General features: G+C 36.4%; 1 protein-coding gene across 12 annotated transcripts in view; it reads right to left on the reverse strand.

Annotated features, from left to right (window-relative positions):
* The window catches only part of MYCBP2 (MYC binding protein 2), a 261,314-nt gene that overhangs the window by 171,308 nt on the left and 68,072 nt on the right, over window positions 1-21,934 (reverse strand). For all 12 annotated transcript variants that reach the window (XR_006338897.1, XM_043892028.1, XM_043892023.1 and 9 more), the window contains exons 9-15: window positions 19,637-19,710; window positions 19,359-19,497; window positions 17,573-17,649; window positions 16,175-16,379; window positions 14,573-14,737; window positions 11,381-11,539; window positions 3,269-3,473 (exon numbers count right to left, since the gene is read on the reverse strand). Coding sequence is in view for 11 of the 12 variants with exons in the window: in XM_043892028.1 (XP_043747963.1) it covers window positions 3,269-3,473; window positions 11,381-11,539; window positions 14,573-14,737; window positions 16,175-16,379; window positions 17,573-17,649; window positions 19,359-19,497; window positions 19,637-19,710 (1,024 nt within the window). In the remaining variant the exon portion in view is untranslated. The remainder of the gene's footprint in view (window positions 1-3,268; window positions 3,474-11,380; window positions 11,540-14,572; window positions 14,738-16,174; window positions 16,380-17,572; window positions 17,650-19,358; window positions 19,498-19,636; window positions 19,711-21,934) is intronic.

Below are 21,934 nucleotides of genomic sequence, written 5' to 3' on the forward strand. Positions count from 1 at the left end.
AGCCAAAATATTTTTTAACACAGGCTAAAAATGCAAAGAAAATTTATTCTTAAAAAATCGTAATATTCCAACAGCCTAAAAGAAACAGCCTATTATACACACATGATCTAATTAACTATGTTAAGAAGAAGAAGAAGTGAAGTCCTCAGTCGTGTCCGACTCTTTGCGACCCCGTGGACTATAGACCCCGTGGACTATAGCCTAACAGGCTCCTCCGACCATGGGATTCTCCAGGCAAGAATACATGTTAGGCCAAGTTATAAACCCAGAAATATAGAAAATCCAGACACTATTTGGGAAGAAGCACCTAAGTACTAACAAGGTGTCAAATAAGGAAGCCAGAGACCAAGAAGTGGCTAGTCTCACTCTTGAGTTTTTCTTCAAAAGATTCCCCCTACTTCACAAAAATGGCTAATTATCATAAATAATCTGATCTTAGAAAGATAAGATCTATCATAATACAAAGATGTATGATAATTAATTTCATCTCCCAAAGGATAGCCCACTGTATTAGCTATAAACAACACTCAAAATTCTATCCAACATTTTGGGGGAAAACTGCATTCTGATTCTGAGAAATCCACATAATAACTTTAAAATGATAATACAACAGAATCCGGGGCAGGGGAGGGGGGAGACCCAACAAGAATAAAAAGGATAACTATAACAAGCATAATGCAACTTTAGAAGTGACAGTTCCTAGAACTTCTAAAGTTGGAATAGTTTGTTAATTAAAAAGAAAACTACATGACATTAATTGAGTATTCATCATGATCTTTGATAATTCCACATAGAAAAAACTCATATTCAACACAAATTAATAGATATTTGGCCATAAAGAAGTCTTAGGCACAGATCCATGCATTAAAGAAATTCATGACCTGTTTTTAAATTATAGTTTAAGTCAGAGAAAGATAAACATATGATACCAATTTTATGTGGAATATAAAAAAAAGGCTACAAATTAACTTATCTACAAAACAGAAACAGAATTATAGATACAGAAAATAAACTTATTGGGGGGTAAGGAGAAGAGGGATAAATTAGAAGATTGGGATTGACACATACATACTACTACATATAAAACATAACTAACTAACAAGGACCTACTGTATAGGGAACTCTACTCAAAACTCTAAAAGCCTATATGAAAAGAGAACCAAAGGAGTGGATATGTGTGTAACAGATTCACTCTGCTGTACAAATGAAACTCACAAAACGTTATAAATTAACTATACTCCAATTAAAATAAACAAAATCTGAATAAGTAGAAAAACACATCATGTTACTGAATGGAATTATTTAATACCATAAAAATCAATTCTAAAACTACTCAGTTCAGTTCAGTCACTCAGTCATGTCCGACTCTGCAACCCCGCGGACCGCAGCGCCAGGCCTCCCTGTCCATCACCAACTCCCGGAGTTTAGCCAAACTCATGTCCATCGAGTCAGTGATAACATCAATTAAAGTTATATTTTAATTGATTATCTAAGAATAGTCCCAAATGATACTAAAAAAGACACTGAGAGGAGCTAACCTTACTATACAAAATATAAACCACATAATATTAGCATAAGACTGGATCGATAAACATTGGAAGTCTGAGAAAATACGTTGCGATATATAAGGGAATATAATAAATGATAAATCTGGTAACCAATTCAAATGTAATGACTGTAGAATTGACTACATAATCTGTAAGAAAATAAAGTTGGATATCTACCCCACATCAAAACCATTTCTATTGACATTAAAATCTAAGGAAATAAAACAGGTTTTAGAAGAATATTTAAGGTATCATATAATCAACTAGAAATTGAGACACCTTTCTAGTCTAGATAGAAAATTCAAAAATTTCAAAGACATAAATATTTGCTTATAAAAAATGTTAAGTGCTTCTGAATAATAGAATATAGGCTAACTTAGCTAAATAATCATCAGTAAATTGGGAAACACTATTTGCAGAGAAAACAGAAAATGGTTAATACTAAGACTATTCAGAGAACACCTTCCAATTGTTAACACAGGCAAAGATTTTAAAGGAAAAACTCACAGAAGATCATATTTAAAAAGCCAGGAAAAATATGAGTCGTAGAAATATAAATGAAAATAATGATGTGATATCACTTCACATCCACTGAGCTGACAACATTAAAGAATCATATGAGCCACTATGGCAGTACTTCAAAAGTGTGCCTTCTTCTGCTATTAGTGAAAACAGAAACCATTCATCTTTTTAAAGAAATAACCAGCAAGGTAATCAGAACTGAAAGAGATACATGAACCCAAATGTTCATTGCAGCACTGTTTACAATAGCTAGGACATGGAAGCCACCTAGATGTCCACTGGCAGATGAATGGATAAGGAAGTTGTGGTACATATACACAATGGAATATTACTCAGCCATAAAAAAGAATGGATCTGAGTCAGTTCTAATGAGGTGGATGAAACTGGAGCCTATTATACAGAGTGAAGTAAGTCAGAAAGAGAAACACCAATACAGTATATTAATGCATATATATGGAATTTAGAAAGACGGTAACAACAACCCTGTATGCAAGACAGCAAAAGAGACACAGATGTAAAGAACAGACTTTTGGACTCTGTGGGAGAAGGCAATGGTCGGGACCATACAAGAGAAAAGCATTGAAACGTGTATATTATCATATGTAAAACAGATAACCAGTGCAAGTTCGATGAATGAAGCAGGCACTCAAAGCTGATGCTCTGGTACAACCCAGAGGGATGGGGTGGGGAGGAAGGCGGGAGGGGGCTTCCGGATGGTGGGTCACACGTACACCCATGGCTGATTCATGTCAGTGTATGGCAAAAACCATCACCATATTGTAATTAGCTTCCAATTAAAATGAATTAATTAATTAAAACAAAACAAAAACGACCATCAAAAACAAAACAAAAACCAATACTTTTTAAACAAGCAATAATAGTCCTGGGGATACACTCCACAGAAACAGATTCATCAATATATAAAAACCTATGTAAATTTTTTTGTGAAACAAAAATTTAAGTAATAAAATGAACTGAGGATTTGAGGGGGGAAAATAATAGAGGTTTAAACAAATTAAATGAAAGAGAAGCACCTTAAATAAAATAAGAATGACTTAGAAATTATTATAATAGAAAATAAGTAGAATTGTAGGTGTATGCCAAGACGCTTTGTAAGAAACAACAGAACAGAATACACTCTAGCACAACCTTGGAAAGGCTTTGGCACGTTCTCTCTCGAGCCTCACGCGCCCGCTTACCCGCCGGGGACTCTGTCCGGACGCCCGCTGCTGACGCAGCTGGCCCCGTAGCCCGTGCAGTCTCCGCACACGGTGCACACCATGCACTGCTCCAACTTCCACTTGTGCATGCCCGGGGGGCACATCACGGACTTCTCGTCCTTCTCGTCCAGCTCCTCTTCCAGGTCCTCATCCATTGCTGTTGCCATATTTTCAACTCCAAACCCTATGCAAAAGATCAGTTCATCATTTTCATCTAATTATTCCCATGTCTAAAAAACTGGTAATTTACTTCCCCATTAAAAAAAATATGTAACACAAACTAATCCAAGTGAATATACACAGGTATGATAAAATATAAGAGCAACAAAAATAACATTTAATTTAGGAACCACCAATAAATGCTCTCTTCGTTTCCTTTCTGCAAAAAGAGGCAGTGATGGCAGGAGTATTTCTTAGTTGTAATTATCTGTCACTCATTAATTCTAATTTTTTTCTTGTTTCAGTCCCTCCTGTCCATCCTCACCACCAATACTTTCATTCAACAGACCAAAGAAAGTGTCCTAACCACATTCTAAGCCAAGACCTCCTACACTCATTGCTAGAGTCAATCAATATCCTCTCATTGCTAGAAATTAGCTTCTTAGAATATATATTTGACCCTATGACTTCACAAACTACAAACCTCTAATGCCTTTCCAAGGTCTTCAAAGGAACAAAACTGCTTAGCAAGATACAGTCAGTCACAAAACGGCTCCCAACTTCCTCCAAGTTCATTTCCTCTATGCAAATTACATTCCACCTGAATTCAAATTCCCTCTGCTTTCTGAACATCCTGTGCCCTTTCACAGGTTCAGGGCCTTTGCTCTTCTTTGCTCTACCTGTATCTCTTTATCTCATTTATCAGATGCCTCTTCCTATCTCATCTGGAGAGAAACTCCTTCAACTCAGCTCCAAGGTCATTTCCTATGAAAACACTTACAGTTTTTTCCGGTAAGTCATTATCTCTTCAAAGCCTGTAAATATCTCATTTAAAGCTTATTTGCGTTAGAAATCATTCAACTATTTTTTTAATTAAACACCAACTATGCCCGCAGACATTCCTTTATGGCAGAATCAACTAACTTTCTGTAAAGGGCTAGGTTGTAAATAATTTAGGCTTTGGGGGCTACATAAGTCTATGTCAGGCTTCTAAAAAAATCAGTTCAGTAAAGTTGCTCAGTCTTTTCCAACTCTTTGCGACTCCATGGACTATAGCACACCAGTCTTCCATGTCCAAAACCAACTTCTGGAGCTTACTCAAACTCATGTCCATCAAGTTGGTGATGCCATCCAACCATCTCATCCTCTGTCGTCCCCTTTTCTTCCTGCCTTCAGGCTTTCTAAGTATCAGGGTCTTTTCAAATGAGTTAGTTCTTTGCATCAGGTGGCCTACGTACTGGAGCTTCAGCATCAGTCCTTCCAATGAGTATTCAGGGTTGATTTCCAATAGGACTGACTGGTTTGATCTCCTTGCAGTCCAAGGGACTCAAGAGTCTTCTCCAACACCACAGTTCAAAAGCATCAATTCTTCAGCACTCAGCTTTCTTTATAGTCCAACTCTCACATCCATACATGACTGCTGGAAAAACCATAGCTTTGACTAGATGGACTTTGTCAGCAAAGTAATGTCTCTGCTTTTTAGTATGCTGTCTAGGTTCGTCATAGCTTTTCTTCCAAGGAGCATCTTTTCATTTCATGAATGCAGTCATCATCTGCAGTGATTTTGGAGCCCAAGAAAATAAAGCCTGTCACTGTTTCCATTGTTCCCCCCATCTATTTGCCCTGAAGTGATGGCACCAGATGTCATGATCTTAGTTTTTGGAACACTGAGCTTTAAACCAACTTTTTCACTCTCCTCGTTCACCTTCATCAAGATGCTCTTTAATTCCTCTTCATTTTCTGCCATAAGGGTGGTGTCATCTGCATATTTAAGGTTACTGATATTTCTCCCAGCAATCTTGATTCCAGCTTGTGAGTCATCCTTCCCAGCACACTCTGCATATAAGTTAAATAAGCAGGGTGACGTACCCCTTTCCCAATTTGGAAACAGTCTGCTGTTCCATGTCCAGTTCTGTTGCTTCTTGACCTGTATACAGATTTCTCAGGAGGCAGGTCAGGTGGTCTCGTATTCACATCTCTTTCAGAATTTTCCACAGTTTCTTGTGATCCATAAAGTCAAAGGCTTTGGCATAGTCAATAAAGCAGAAGTAGATGTTTTTCTGGGAATTCCTTGCTTTTTCTTTTTTTTTTTTTTAACGGTCTTTTTTTTTTTTTTTAGTTGGAGGCTAATTACTTCACAACATTTCAGTGGGTCTTGTCATACATTGACATGAATCAGCCATGGAGTTACATGTATTCTTGCTTTTTCTATGATCCAATGGAAGTTGGCAATTTGACCTCTGGTTCCTCTGCCTTTTCTAAATTCAGCTTGAACCTCTGAAGTTTTTGGTTCACGTACAGTTGAAGCCTAGCTTGGAGAATTTTGAGCATTACTTTGCTAGTGTGTGAGATGAGTGCCATTGTGTGGTAGTTTGAGCATTCTTTGGCATTGCCTTTCTTTGGGACTGGAATGAAACTGACCTTTTCTAGTCCTGTGGCCACTGCTGAGTTTTCCAAATTTACTAGCATATTGAGTGCAGCACTTTCACAGCATCACCTTTTAGGATTTGAAGTAGCTCAGCTGGAATTCCATCACCTCCACTAGCTTTGTTCATAGTGATGTTTTCTAAGGCCCACTTGACTTCGCATTCCAGGATATCTGGCTTTAGACAGGTGATCACATCATAGTGGCTGTCTAGGTCATGATGATCTTTTTTGCATATTTCCTCTGTGCATTCCTGCCACCTCTTCTTAATATCTTCTGCTTCTGTTAGGTTCACACCATTTCTGTCCTTTATTGAGCCCACCTTTGCATGAAATGTTCCCTTGGTATCTCTAATGTTCTTGAAGAGATCTCTAGTCTTTCCATTCTATTGTTTTCCTCTATTTCTTTGCAATGATCACTGAGGAAGGCTTTCTCATCTCTCCTTGCTATTCTCTGGAACTCTGCATTCAGATGGGTATATCTTTCCTTTTCTCCTTTGCCTTTTCCTTCTCTTCTTTTCTCCGCTATTTGTAAGGCCTCCTCAGACAACCATTTTGCCTTTTTGCATTTCTTTTTCTCGGGGATGGTTTTGATTACCACCTCCTATACAATGTCAAGAACTTCTGTCCATAGTTCATCAGGCACTCTGTCTGTCAGATTTAACCCCTTGAATCTATTTGTCACTTTTACTGTATAATCATAAGGGGTTTGATTTAGGTCATACCTGAATGGTCCAATGGTTTTCCCTACTTTCTTCAGTTTAAGTTTGAATTTTGCAAGGAGTTCATGATCTGAGTCACAGACAGCTCCCGATTTTGTTTTTGCTGACTGTACAGAGCTTCTCCATCTTTGGCTGCAAACAATATAATCAATCTGATTTTGGTATTGACCATCTGGTGATGTCAATGTGTAGAGTCTTCTCTTGTGTTGTTGGAAGAGGGTATTTGCTATGACCAGTGCTTTCTCTTGGCAAAACTGTTAGCCTTTGCCCTGCTTCATTCTGTACTCCAAGGTCAAACTTGCCTGTTAATACAGTTATCTCTTGACTTCCTACTTCTGCATTCCAGTCCCCTATGATGAAAAGGACATATTTTTTTGCTGCTATTTCTGGAAGGTCTTATAGGTCTTCATAGAACTGTTCAACTTCAGCTTCTTCAGCATTACTGTTTAGGGCACAGACTTGAATTACTCTGATACTGAATGGTTTGCCTTGGAAATGAACAGAGATCATTCTGTCGTTTTTGAGATTGCATCCAAGTACTGCATTCGGACTCTTCTGTTGACTACGAGGGCTACTGCATTTCTTCTAAGGGATTCTTGCCCACAGTAGTAGATACAAAAGTCATCTTAATTAAATTCGCCTGTTCTAGTACATTTTAGTTCACTGATTTCTAAAATGTCAACGTTCACTCTTACCATCTCCTGTCTGACCACTTCCACTATACCTTGATTCATGGACCTAACATTCCAGGATCCCCTGCAATACTGTTTTTTATAGCATCAGACTTTACTTCCATCACCAATCATATCCACAACTCGGCACTGTTTTTGCTTTGGTTCCATCTCGTCATTCTTTCTGGAGTTATGTCTCCACTCTTCTCCAGTAGCATATTAGGCACCTATGACCTGGGGAGTTCATATTTCAGTGTCTTATCTTTTTTGCCTTTTCATCCTGTTCATGGGGTTCTCAAGGCAAGAATAATGAAGTGGTTTGCCACTGCCTTCTCCAGTGGAGCTCATTTTGTCAGAACTCTCCACCATGACCTGTCTGTCTGAGGTGGCTCTACATGGCATGGCTCATAGTTTTAAAAAATAACCTTTTATAAATATAATATACATCCTTAGCTTGAAGGGCCATACAGAAACAAGCCACTGAGAAGGCATCAGATTATGGTTTTCAAATCTCCGCTCTAGACATGGAGGACTATGATAATAAGCGACAATTATAAAGCTTGAAAGCTGGTAAGAAAAATAGACATTAATCAAATAACCATATTGAAAAGTATAAATATACAACTATGACAGAATTGTGAAGAACATAAAGTGCTAAAAGATCATAAAATGAAAGAGCAAATCTGTGGGAATCAAATAATTATCTTTTATGTTTGTCCTTCCAAGCAGACCTAGATTCTCAAACACAAGTTTGTATCTTATTTACTTCATCTCTTATTCTCAGTCCACGTTATTCTCTGATCACTTACACTTAAAAGACGTGGTACAGGTCTGTCTAATCAAAAAATGAACTCATAGGATATGTAATCTTTATTTTTAATTTTTGCCACTTCTAAGGTATGGACAGGTTGAGAAATTAGATGACCAAGACTGAATAACCATGTCAAGAGTTAGAATAAAGCAATCCTTAAGAAGTCATGTGCCATACTTTTAACAACAATAACTAAAATACATTGAGCATTTACCCGACTCTACATGTATATTCCTTATTTAATCATCCCAGCAGTACTATAACTATCATGCTCAAATCAATCTCTTAAATTCAAAGCAATCTCAATCACAGTGACAAGTAAAAAAATTGATTCTAATTCTTATGGTAGACAAAGATCCCGATCTGACTATATAAAGCAAAAGTGTATAAAGAAAAAGAATGAAGAACTTGTCATCAATATTTAAAAATTAAATATAACAAATGAAACCATAAAAAAATGTAGATGATAAGCCACAGGTTGGTTAAAGACATTTCCAACGCATACACTAAATATACAAAATATTCCTACAAATCAATAAAGAAAAAGACAGGCAAATAAGAAAAGCTTGAAGAGAATCTAACTTGTTATTAATATCAAGGGAATGTAAATTACAAGAGAAAGTCAGCAATTATAATCCTAGTTAAATATCAAAAAAGGGGGGACTCATATTTTCACCAAAATGTACTAGCATGTTCACAGCAACACTAACATAACTCAAACTATAAACTATCTCAATGTCCATAATACTAGAAAAGATCTTAAAACTGTAGCATAGTCACACAATGTTACACTATACAACAGTGAACATGAACAATCTGTAACTAGCTGGTAACAACATGGAAGAATCTCATGAAGTTGAATGAAAAGAAATACACACAAATGAGCTCATACTACGTGATTCCACTTATATAGTGTATACAAAATATACACAAAAGTAAATGACATTGTTAGGTAGAGAGGTAGACAGTAACTGGAGAGGCACATGAAGGCAGGCTTCCTGGGGTACTGGTAATATTTCCTAATCTTGGTGCTGATTACATGAATGTGTTCATTCTGTGACAATTCAAGATGTGTACTTATTCTACGTAAATTTTTCTGCATGTATGTTATACTTCAATATAAAAAAAATTACAATGAAAAACCTTGTCATAGCCATCAAAAGAACAAAAGCACCCTGTTGATACTATTAGAGTGATATGGAAATGAGACTTTACTTGTAAGAATATACAGTGGTACAACCTCTCTCAAGAAAAATCTAGCACTGAAGCTGAAATGTACAACACAGAATTTACACAGAGAAGAGTCTTCCACATTTTTGCCATGAAACATGAATAAAAGGAGGCTTTAAAATTATTTACAATAGTGAAAAATTAGAAATAAACTATCTATCAGCAGGAGAATGGATTAAGTGTGATATGTTAGTGGTATGGTTTATTACACAGCCATTAACATGAGTCATCTAGATCTGTATGTACCAGAATGGCTATATTTCGAACACAATCATGAGATAAAAAAAAAATAAATAGATTCACATTATAAGGTATCTTTCTATGCATAAAATATGAGCATGTAATATATAAAATATATAAAAACAAGTAAAAATAAAGGAACATGACTGAAAGGATATTAATCAAGGTTATGATCATGATTAATACTAGGCAGAGATGGAGTATAAAGTCTTAGAAGGGGAATGTGGGACACCTGAGTCTGAACTATAATCTCATCTATAAATATATTTTTTACTGAAAAATGATAAAATGCAGTAGATATACAATTTTTATACTGCAATATTATTTTCTATACTTTTCCTGTCTTTTTTTTTTAATCCTTTATTTCTTTGCAACCTGTATTCATTATTGATCTTACCCTACCAGTTTGCTTTCTTATGTATTACTTACTAACAGAGTGGATTTAATTTATATTAAGTAAAAAACAAGAACAACATAACAATTTCATTTTGGTTATTACAAAATTTAAATTCAGAACATAGGTATAAACATATTCCAAAATTTCATGAAAGAGTTTCAGAAAAATCAAGAAACAGCTTTGTTTAGCTCAGAACTCTTTATAAAATAAAACTTGAAATGACATTTATACAACATATAGAAAACTAAGCTGCTTCTCTCCTTTACGCCTAATCGGTGTCATCTAGATTTAGGGTTCACTAGTTCAGAAAGAAGGGGGGAAAATCCATTTAGGAATAACTAATTTCTGTTTTTGTTCTTCCCTCTTCTTTAATATCAATATGCTCTAGCAGACTTGCTATTTTAAAAATTAAAGTATTTTAAATACATATTTAAGGTCTTCCCGACTCAGGGACTGAACATGGGTCTCCTGCATTGCAGGCAGATTCTTTACCATCTGAGTCACCAGGGAAGCCCATAAACAAGATAGGAAAAAAATTAAGAGGGCTCCTGAAATCCAGATGAGCCTGACATCAAGAAGGTCCCAAGTGAATTAAACTTGTTTTTGTTAATTTATACAAATATTAACCCTCAAACCCATTCATGCTTTAAACACAGCTCAGTGCTTAATTCTAATAATATGTCTCTATTCCCTACTTTCCATCCACACAAAATTATGAAGAGAAAACCAGAAACTGTAGTGAAGACTATAGGGCAACACTGATAGTAGCCAGAAGTGAAAACTGAGAGTAAGAATGAGGTAGACACAATGATAACCAACAGATAAAAATCAAACAAGAAATTCACAAGAAGCACAGCAAAGGACTAACTCCTCTCATTCCCCTTCAACAGCCTGAGTCTTGGGGCAAAGCATACACAAAGCATACATAAGGAGCACCTACAATTTCACTCTTGGTAAAGGGTCAAGTATTCCTACAGATATTCTTAGTTGTGAAGAATTCTTAGTTGTCAAGAACTGATTACATCACAGGCAGTACCTGCTGTTAAACAGGAAGATAATATTTGCAGATAGACTGCTGCCAAAAATTGTTATAATTGAAACATGGGGTATAAAAGGACTTAATAACAAAGAGTTTCAAAAATGCACTTTTCTGGGATAATTCAGTTACTAAAAATGCTAAATCAAAGAAGTATTAATAAGGAAACCATACAAGTAAAATAAGCTCATTTGCTCAGAAACCATAAGTCTAAAGTACACTGATTATTCCAGTGAGTGACAGACTGTCAAATAAAGAAAGAAATTTAGTAGCTTTCATAATTTATAAGTATAAAATCAAAAGCCACTTTAGTTGCAAAGAGTAAGATTCTTTACCATAGTGTTCTGGAAAACTGCTGAAAAGACAACACAAAATTTTATACCCACACACTAAACACCTACCTTTCCCACCTTGGCTCATGGCACCAGTGTCTCGTCCACACTGTCCTTTATTATTCACACCGAATGTCCAAACTTCTCCATTCTTCATTAAGACACACGTATGAGCTTTGCCCATAGCTACCTGAGTTACAAAATGGCCCTTCAAATCTGTTACCAAACCTAGAGGAAAGAAACAAACTTGGTAAGAACCAACTAAAAAGCCTTTCTGAGCCTAGTAGATCATCAGTAATATAAAATGACCACTGCAACGCCAAACTTTTCATTTCTGGGATAAAATGACCCCAAAATGGGAAATAGTGTCCAAAAGATGAGCAGGGTATCTGTAAGTTAATTTTTATAGTTCTGTAATGAAGTTTCAAAATCTTAAAATGTTCTCATCCAGACTTGGGACAAACCTTCACTCTGGCATTAGCTCTGGCCTGCTTCTCCTGAATGCCTGCTCTCAGTGGCAGCACCTCCAACAATGCTTAGGAGGGTTACTAGATTTCAAACCTTCCTGACCCGAGCACAAAGGAGTTTTTGAACCACATACTTTACTTGCTTTGACCCTTCTCAGCAAAACAGAGTAAAACATGCACCAGAGTATTCTGAAATAACATTGTTTCTACAGAAACCTGTGAGATTTTCCAAAGCACTTATTTTTTCAATCCTTTATAATCTACAATGCATTCTTCCACAACCCAACAGACAGCTAGCTCCTAAGTTTCACTTATTCACATATTACAATCATTCTACTTGCCATATCCAAGTGCCACCCATATTATCTTAATATTTTCACATCATTTTAAACTTGACTAAAGCATTTTAACCTTATCCAGTAGCATTAACAGTAAAAATTCAAAGATTGTGGAGTATTTCTAATATATACTAAAATAAAAACATTGTAAAGCTGAAATATTTGTTTTACTTAAATTACAAATAAAGCAATTCTCATATCACATTTGGAAAAGCTACTCTATACTATGAAGCTCGGATACCACTTCCTACGGGTGACCTTCCCTTTCACTAACTTAGGTCTTTTAATGAAGCATACCACAAAAACTCCCATTTTTAGTTTTTAGCATACTTGAAAAAGACATGTGTATAAATAGAAATAGTATTTATTACTATTATTCATAGTACTAGCTGGCATGTCTTGAGCCCTTACATGTGCCAGGCTCTGCTGCAGGCATTTCATAAGAATTACCTCCTATTACTTTGTAAGAACCATATGATGCAGGTATTATCATTGGCTGCCTTTAACAGGTAGAAGAAAAATGAAAAGGAAAGCTCTGAAAAGTTACATAATTTATGCTAGTTAGCCAAATAAAAAGTGGTCATGCCAGGATCTGAGTCTGTATACATAACCATTAGATCTCTACTATTTAAGTTCTTTACCACATCCATCTGTCTCTCCGAGCCTCAAAAAGAAAGGGACATGTCTGTCTGGTCCACTAATGCCTGATGTATTGTTAGTTCTCAATAAATATTTGCTGAATAAATGCAGAAGTTTCCATCAGCCTTAGCCAAGAGGATTTTAGCAAGCAGCCATGAAATTAAAAGACGCTTGCTCCTTCGAAGAAAAGTTATGACCAACCTAGACAGCATATTAAAAAGCAGAGACATTACTTTGCCAACAAAGGTCTTTCTAATCAAAGCTATGGTTTTTCCAGTAATCATGTATGGATGTGAGAGTTGGGACTATAAAGAAAGCTGAGCGCCGAAGAATTGATGCTTTTGAACTGTGGTGTTGGAGAAGACTCTTGAGAGTCCCTTGGACTGCAAGGAGATTCAACCAGTCCATCCTGAAGGATATCAGTACTGAATATCCATTGGAAGGACTGATGCTGAAGCTGAAACTCCAATACTTTGGCTACCTAATGTGAAGAACTGACTCATTTGAAAAGACCCTGATGCTGGGAAAGATTGAAGGTGGGAGAAGAAGGGGACAATAGAGGATGAGATGGTTGGATGGCATCACCGACTCAACAGATGTGAGTTCAAGTAGGTTCCAGGAGTTGGTGATGGACAGGGAGGCCTGGTGTGCTGCAGTCCATGGGGTCACAAAGAGTCGGACACAACTGAGTGACTGAACTGAACTGAATTTTACTGAATATTATTTTTAAAATGTACACGAGCCCACCCCCATATTTTGACTCACTCTGACAGCTGAGGCCAATTGAGACTAAATATTCCCACATTAAACTCACATAAATCACCTGAGCACAGTTTTCAGCTTGATAATGGGCTGTTTTAAATGTTCAATACATGTCATTTCCTCAGCATGAGATAATCAGAAATTTCATTAATCCTGATTTCCTTATTATAAAAAAAATATAGGCTTTACATATTCAATTCATATAAAACCTTTCCAGGTGGATTGCTATAATCATTACACTCATTTCTAAATGCCAGAAAGAAAATCTAGCAGCCAAGTATGACAAGTTTTTGAGACAACAGTTTATAAATGTAAAATTCTTTGGCTAGTTTTGTCCCTCATATTCATTACCTGAAGTTATCAGTCAGCCACTTAAGTAATTCTTGAGACTACAATGTGCCAGACACTGCACTGGGGATAAACAGCAATTAAGAGAGAGACAGCCCTTTTCTAAGGGCTTCCCTGGTGGTTCAGTGATGAAGAATCCACCTGCAATGCTGGAGACATGGGTTTGATCCCTGGGTCAGGAAGATTCCCTGGAGGAGGGCATGGCAAACCACTCCAGTATTTGTGCCTGGAGAATCCCATGGACAGAGGAGCCTGGCGGGCCACAGTCCATGGGATCACAAAAGAGTCGGACACAACTGAGTGACTAACATGTTCACTTTCAGGCTTTCTCTAACTACCTAACAACAGGGGGAGATAAATAATCCATCAATTATAAATCTGCTAAGACATGAAAATCATGTCCCCAGAGTACCACCAGGAACATGTCACATGGACATCTCACAGAGTCTAGGAAAACCTTTTCAGAGAAAGTAACAGGTAAGGTACAGCTGCAGGAGGCAATCCCCATGATTAGCTCTGCAGGGAACTATTGACAGTGTTCCCAGTAATAAGCCAGGAAGGAAGAACAAAACACTGTATTTGGAAAGAAATGTGAAAAATGTAGAGAAAACATGTTACAAATATTACTTTTGGAGATACATCTTTCCAATATATAATGTGTAGTATAGGACTTTCTGTGCATAAAAATGAAACAGTGTTTAACTTACTTGAACTATCAGAGTAAATGGCATCTTTTCCAAACATGTACAGCTCTCCATCTTTAGAAATAACAGAACTACTTCCATTATTGCAGGCTGTATACACCACAATCTTTCCTTCCATCTTAATTATCTTCTTAGGCTTGTAAGGTTTTGATTGCCGCCTGCTCTTAGCTTAAAAAAAAAAAAAGATATCTAATTTAAGGCATCTATTTACAAATAAAAATAATGATTTGTATATAAAGCCCAAGGGAAAAAACCTATCATTTGCATTTATCATACACTTGATTTATTTATTTTCACAAAGCCCTGAGCTTCCCAACATGTCAATTAAATGAGTCAATCTGAAAGCCTCATCTTGTTAAATATTTATCAGGCTACTGCTATCAGATCCTCTTCTTTGTAGAACACTGAAATTTCAAAAGAGAAACAGCAATTTTCTACCAAACTTCTAGGGAGCCCAGTCTCTAGATTAAACTACTTACATTATCAATACCATTCCACTGTCATCTGTATCTATTTTAAATCCCTTTTTATCAAACTCTATCTCACATGTATTCCTCTGTGAGATCCTGGAAAGTATTTAAAACCAGCTTCTCATTCATTCAACACATATTAAGTATTTACTCCTAGTCAGAGACTTAAAGGAAGGGAAATGTGCATATGGAGGGAGAGCAAATAGATTTAAATGTAGATGATTTAAGCAGCCTCTGCTCTCAAAAACTAAATCCCTGAAATGAGCAAACGATGGGAAATACTAATCTTCTGTTCCCTCAGTCAATTCCAGTTCTTGCATGCTTTTCTGAATAAAAACATATTGCTATGCTTGGTACAATTCTAGGATTAAAATACCACTGTATTTTTTCTTGGACCATGAACTATATACATATATACAGCGACTAAGTCATCTGGTGGTCAAGCAAAGAAGAATCATGTCCTCCACATCCTAGAAGGAAAAACTGGCTGGGCTGAGTTTCTGAGATATGGCAATATACTTCATGGCTATTTTAAAAGATTTTTTCAGGATAACTTTTATTTACACATGATATCTACATTAGATGTTGACTTCAAACCTAATCCTCATAAGATGCTACCCCAACTGCAACAATGTACTATGTACAAGTTACAAAAAGAGACAAAGGACACTTTGAGGAAGACTGGACAGAAGCATAGGAAAGATAAGTAAAAACTGTTTAATTTTTCATTGCTCAGGAATTTCATCATAATGAAATAACGCCAAGAACAGTGTTTCGTAACTGATACTACCACACAATTCACGTTAAGGTTTACTTCATTGTGAAATACATACTCTTTACAAAACTTGGGGTTACCTAAAAGAATATACTGGAATAAGTAAGTTTTTAAAAACAACACCAATGGACAAAACAGATAAACAGCCAAGTATGCAATGTATAAGGCCTACAAAAATTCATGAATATGAACTCTAGTATGAAATCAGCAATCACAGTTCTTTAATGAACAGTACACCACCACCATTGACTGAATATTTCTCAGTATAAAATCTTTTAACTTGAGAAGGCCAGTGCTGTTAAAATTGATATACCCTTTGTTAATAAATTCCCCAGCATTTCTACTGAACAGTCCACTCACTCGATTCTCCATCCTCTCCTTTACTGGCAGATCCTGTGAAGAATATGCTTCCATCTTCTGCAACTAAAAGGGCGTGAGAGCCATCATGTCCAACGGAAAAGTGCACGATCTTTGGGGATTTCGTAATTGGTAGCTCAACCCATTTTCCTGCTGAAGGACCACCTTGTTTGATTCCGAGACTCTGGTATTTGCCAGTGTAATATATCTTAACATGTGCAGAAAAAAAATACAAAACAGGAATTACAGTGCCTCTTGGAGTAGTACACCAGGTTTTACATAACAGAAAAAAACTTCCCTACTTTACTGAGAATAAAAACAACAAGAACTCAAAAAACTCTTTATTTTTTTAGGGCTTTTGGTAGCTCAGTGGTAAATAATCCACTTGCAACGCAGAAGACACAGGAGATCCGCGTTCTATCCCTGGGTCAGGAAGATGCCTTGGAGAAGGGAATGGCAACCCACTCCAGTATTCTTGCCTAGAGAATACCATGGACAGAGGAGCCTGGTGGGCTATAGTCCTAGGGGTCGCAAAAGTATAATATATCTTAATGGGTATAAATAAAAATACAAAACATGAATTACAGTGCCTCTTGGAGTAGTGCACCAGGTTTCACATGACAGAAAAAAATTTCCATACTTTATTAAAAATAGAAACAACAAGAACTCAAACTCTTTCTTTAATACTATTCAACTTGTGAGAAGTGAGCAGCAGAGAAATAGGCATGTGTCTACAAAAATACACAGTTCACAGTAGTTTTTTCATATCTACTCAGGATACTTATCATCTTTTGTAAGTATTCTGAATAAATATGAATAAATATATGCCATAAATATACTCCAAACATAGAAGGAAATTCATAAAATTCTCTATTCATTTTTCCCAATGAAAAAAGCCTCACATACAAATATACCGTCTTTGCCTCATAATTTTCACTTTCACACTCTTTTAACTACCTTACTTTATTCTCACATTACCAGATACAAAAAAAGCTTCCATCTCTATAAATAGACCTCTACAATCTGCAACTTAATTGTACATCCTTCTACTTCCCCAACTTGTAGTCTAAATGTCTACACATCTACAAAAATTTCCAAGAGACATCCTATTCAAAATAAACACAAATGTGAATTCATCCCAACTCAAAAAATTAGACAAAGAGCTCCATAATTAAAGTATTTGTAAAAAGGAAATATTTTATAAAGTTTAGAAAGCTTTACACTCAAATGTCACAATTTTTAAATACTATTTCAACGTGAAATTTTACCATATATAAAATGTTTAATCAAACTTTAAAACATGACTGTTTACACATGCAAACTATGTAAACTAATCAACTGACTATACCAACTATCTCTTAAAGCAAATAATGTTCATTTTTAATCCTAAGAGTAATTTACCTTTCCATTTGCTGTTTTCATTAGTGCAAACTCTCGTCCTGCACCAAGAACTGCTGACTCCTCATCAAATCCGGTGCCTGATAATACAGTAAGACTTCATAAATACTATGATAGTTTTAATATGAATAACTTCAAGCACAACTTATATGACTTCGAGTGACAAAAAAAATTAATCCAATTAATGTCACTCAAAAATAACGATGACACAGCATGTCATATGGCTCAATTTGAAAAAACATTAACAGTAGCTACACTACTCCAAGCAAGAATAAAGTTACCATAAGCTTCTTCATTTGTTTCAGATTTTGGTTTAGCCGCTAAGTCATGTCCGACAATTTGTGACCCCATGGACTGTAGCCCATCAGGCTCCTCTGTCCATGGAATTCTCCAGGCAAGCCTACTGGAGTGGGTTGCCATTTCCTTCTCCAGAGGATCTTCCATACCCAGGGATCAAACCTGGGTCTCCTGCACTGCAGGCAGATTCTTTACCAACTGAGCCACCAGGGAAGCCCAGGTGTTTCAGATTAGTGCCAAATTATTTTCTTAGTGTTAAAAAAAATTGTTTAAATCAATGTTAGCTGAATTCCTTCAATTATTGAGTGAACTAATTTTTACGGGGCATCTACTAGCTATCAGGCATGTACAGAATGCATGAGACTTTCCTATCTGGTCCTCATAATTAGGGCTTCCCTGGTGGCTCAGATGGTAAAGAATCTGCCTGCAATCAGGAGACCTGGGTTCAATTCCTAGGACAGGAAGACCCCTGGAGAAGGAAATGGCAACTCACTCCAGTATTCTTGCCTGGAGAATTCCATGGAGAGAGGAGCCTGGTGGGCTACAGTCCATGGGGTCACAAAGAGTTGGATATGACTCAGTGACTAATACACACATACCTCATAATTTTTTGTTTGGCCTACAAATGAGCAAATATATAAAGTGTGGTAAGGTAGGTCTAGACACGGGAGTGTTTGGGTTTGAACACTATATGCAGATATTTGAATTAAGGTATTTTAGATTCCCTGTTCCAAGTTTTTTCCTACAGAAGGTTTCATGTAGATACTCCATGAATTTGAATACATATGTGTGCATATACATACACAGATCCTTATGCATACTTTCAAACTGTGAAACTGTGAGTAAATACTTATAGCACATTTTATGAGTTTGTCCAATTATATAAATTATTAATAAGTTTACAGGATTTTGAAATTTGGAAAAGATGAGTTCATTACAGTATTTGTCTATGGAAAAACAAAATACTATACAAATATGCAAGGTAAATCACTAATGAAATTTAATAAATTTAATAAGATAATAGTCAAAACAGCTGGGTCTTGCAAAGAATCCCAAAAGTTAAGACATGGAACAACTAAATCGGGAGCAGTATGGCAAACCAAAACTGAGACCTTCATGGAAATTAATCCTACTTACTACTATGACATGGCAAGAGCAGGTATACTAAATCCCAGAAATACTCTGCGAATGTCTGTATTTCTATATCAAATGAAAATTATTAAATCAAATGCTAGGCCAATTACCATTTTGACAATCTATGGAATCATTCCATAGCTATCCTGATAAACTTGTTCAAATAAAAATCAAAGGCTTCAAGTCACTCCTAGTTACTTGTACATGTTTACTCATAAGTGTGCTTCATAGTAACAGACAGCAAAATAGCGACCTATACAAGCTGCAATACAATGCTGAAAACACAATGTTAGTTTTCAAAAGAAAAAAAAAATCTGAAAATAAAATATGGAAGAAAGGTTTTTTTTGACCATCTTACTTATAATATGCAAGTCCTTTTCCAGATCAAATAGCGAGATACCACAGGCATGCAAGCATTTTCTGGCCAGTTTAAGCTGTAATTCTTGCTGTAGCACAGGTTCTGTGCTCGTAGCAAATATTCTGACAACAAACCCGTCCTAAAAGAGAGAAAACCACCAGAGTGTTCTGTTACATGAATGGATCTTTTAAGGCTCTACTTTCCACCTAATAAATATCAAATAATTTCCGAAAAAAGGATTCCATTTATACCAGCTTCTCATGACTCAGAATACTTACATCTCTGGAAGCAGCTATCTGATTAATATATTCTCCATCAGTGAATAAAATATTTTGACCTTCAGTGTGACAATCTGTGCAAAAGGAAGAAACAGCAATTACATTACAGTATAAACAAACACCTCACAAAATGACTTAACTCCTCTGCTGAAGTCAGAATGAGAGTTCTCCACACAATAAAGATAATTTAAACTCAATGGGAGACTGTGCTTTTTTAATAAAGAGCTACAGATTAGCAGAAACTAAACAATTCAACTAATTATATGCATTACATTTTGTGCTTACATTTATTAATCTTCCAAAATCATGGACCTGAGTCCACCTAATTTCAAAATGAATTAGTATTAGATACAGTCTGATAATAAACATGCACCACAATGAACAAACTATAATGTTGGTTATCATCATATCAATACAATCACATGCGAGGTAGGCAACACTCTACCTTCAGACATACATCACAGTCATTAGTGTCACAGAAAAATATAGACAGACTTAAAGCTTCTGCATTTGAGGTCTATGCTGTCCATCTACAGATATCCCTTGCTTTATAAAGTAGAACTGGCTGTACAGTTTTCAAGGTTTAATGCCTAGTCCCAGTATTTTTAGCATGTAGCATGCTATATACACTTTTAAAATGTTCATCCTTCATAAAACAGTCACATCTAAGCTGATTTGTCTCTTTTTTGGTCTGAAAGTGCTAATATTTTGGCTGGAATGCCATATTTCATCAATAATATACAGTCTCTGTAGAACAGGGCACTTTGATCAAAATATGCAGACAAGCACAACTGTAACAAGGGATAGCCGTATTACAGAAGGACCACTGGGACATGTGTTAGTGACTGCTACTAAAATAACATGAAACTACAAGCAGCTCAGTATCTAAGTATAAACTGTATCCTTTTGAAAAAACAAATGTTCAGCAAGCAAGTCTAAAAGCACACACACACTTCCCAAAATAACTGCAGAGAACTAGGATGAATCTCTCCATTAATTACAATGCCAAAGAAATAATATTTCATTTCTATTTGCACCTGAATCAGCAGAACATAAAAGTCTGGTTTTGGAATGCAGTAATGGAGCCCACCCAAGTAAGCTGGATTACTCTATATCTTTGCCCAGGAGCTTCATACTAGCATACTTCCTTATTATAAATATGCAAAACACAGGCAGACCCTTACCAAATAGAGAATTCAGTGATCACAAACTGGAAATAGAAACTGGGAGACAAGGCCCACTGGTAGCCCAAGAGACTTGGTAATCAAAGAGAGGAGAAATCGAAAGAAAGAGTTCCTAGTCCACTGTACAGAATACAAAGAGGCGCAAGAAAGATGCTTCTCAAGCTCTAAGCAGTAAGATTTTAAACTAAAAAGCAAAGAAGAAAAACTCATTATAATTTCAGATAAATGCAGGGGTGAGGAGTGAAACGGCGCAAGAAGAGTAGCAAAAGCCCTCGTGATCAGAGGCGGCATGTCACCAGACACAGAATAATGACACAGGGGTACAATATAAAAGGTACGCCAACACACAAGGCTAAAGTTACAACTAACAGGGGAAAATGTATGCTTTCAGCTCATCAGTGCTGGGTTGAAAATAACTTATTTATAAAGCAGACTATAAGACAAGTTGGAACATGAAGCTCAAAGAATTACTAGATTTCTGTCAATTTTAAACATGGTATTCATTACCATCTATAAACCCCTAGCTAGGCAGAAAAAAGGGACTCTTAAAGAAAACTGCCGTCCAGGTCAAAGAAAGGGGAAAATGACCACAGGCTTCTTCAGGCTTGAAGGCAAGTCTTCCTGCCGCACGATTTCAAAAAGATAGCGTTCTTCATGCTTTCTGTCTCCGTCATGTGATGTCCTAAGACAGCATCTTCGAGAAAACATCAAGACACACAACATGGGGCCATTCTGATGCAGTTTGGTTCTTCCCTCACACACAGAAAGCCTCATTTGTATTGTTAAAAGTCGCATTTCATATGCTAAACGAAGTAGAGGATTTCAACTGAATAAGAACATTAACAAGTCATTTTTTTTTGACCATGATGGAATAAATAAAACTACTGCATGTAGACCATTTTCAAATGATCTTTCTCAGTTACAGTCTCTGTTAAATGATCACGGTTTTTCAAAGCAAATCCTTTCTATTAGTACCCATCTGTCTTGGGGGCGGGGCGTGGGATTGAGAACTTTTTCTTCCATTAAGACATCCTAAAATGACTTACACAAAGTGACAGAGGTGCTCACTGGAGTGAGATTCACTCTGCACGAAATCAGAAGGCATCCCCATTTC

This window comes from Cervus elaphus, chromosome 30 (genome assembly GCF_910594005.1).
Source record: "Cervus elaphus chromosome 30, mCerEla1.1, whole genome shotgun sequence".
Lineage (NCBI taxonomy): Eukaryota > Metazoa > Chordata > Mammalia > Artiodactyla > Cervidae > Cervus > Cervus elaphus.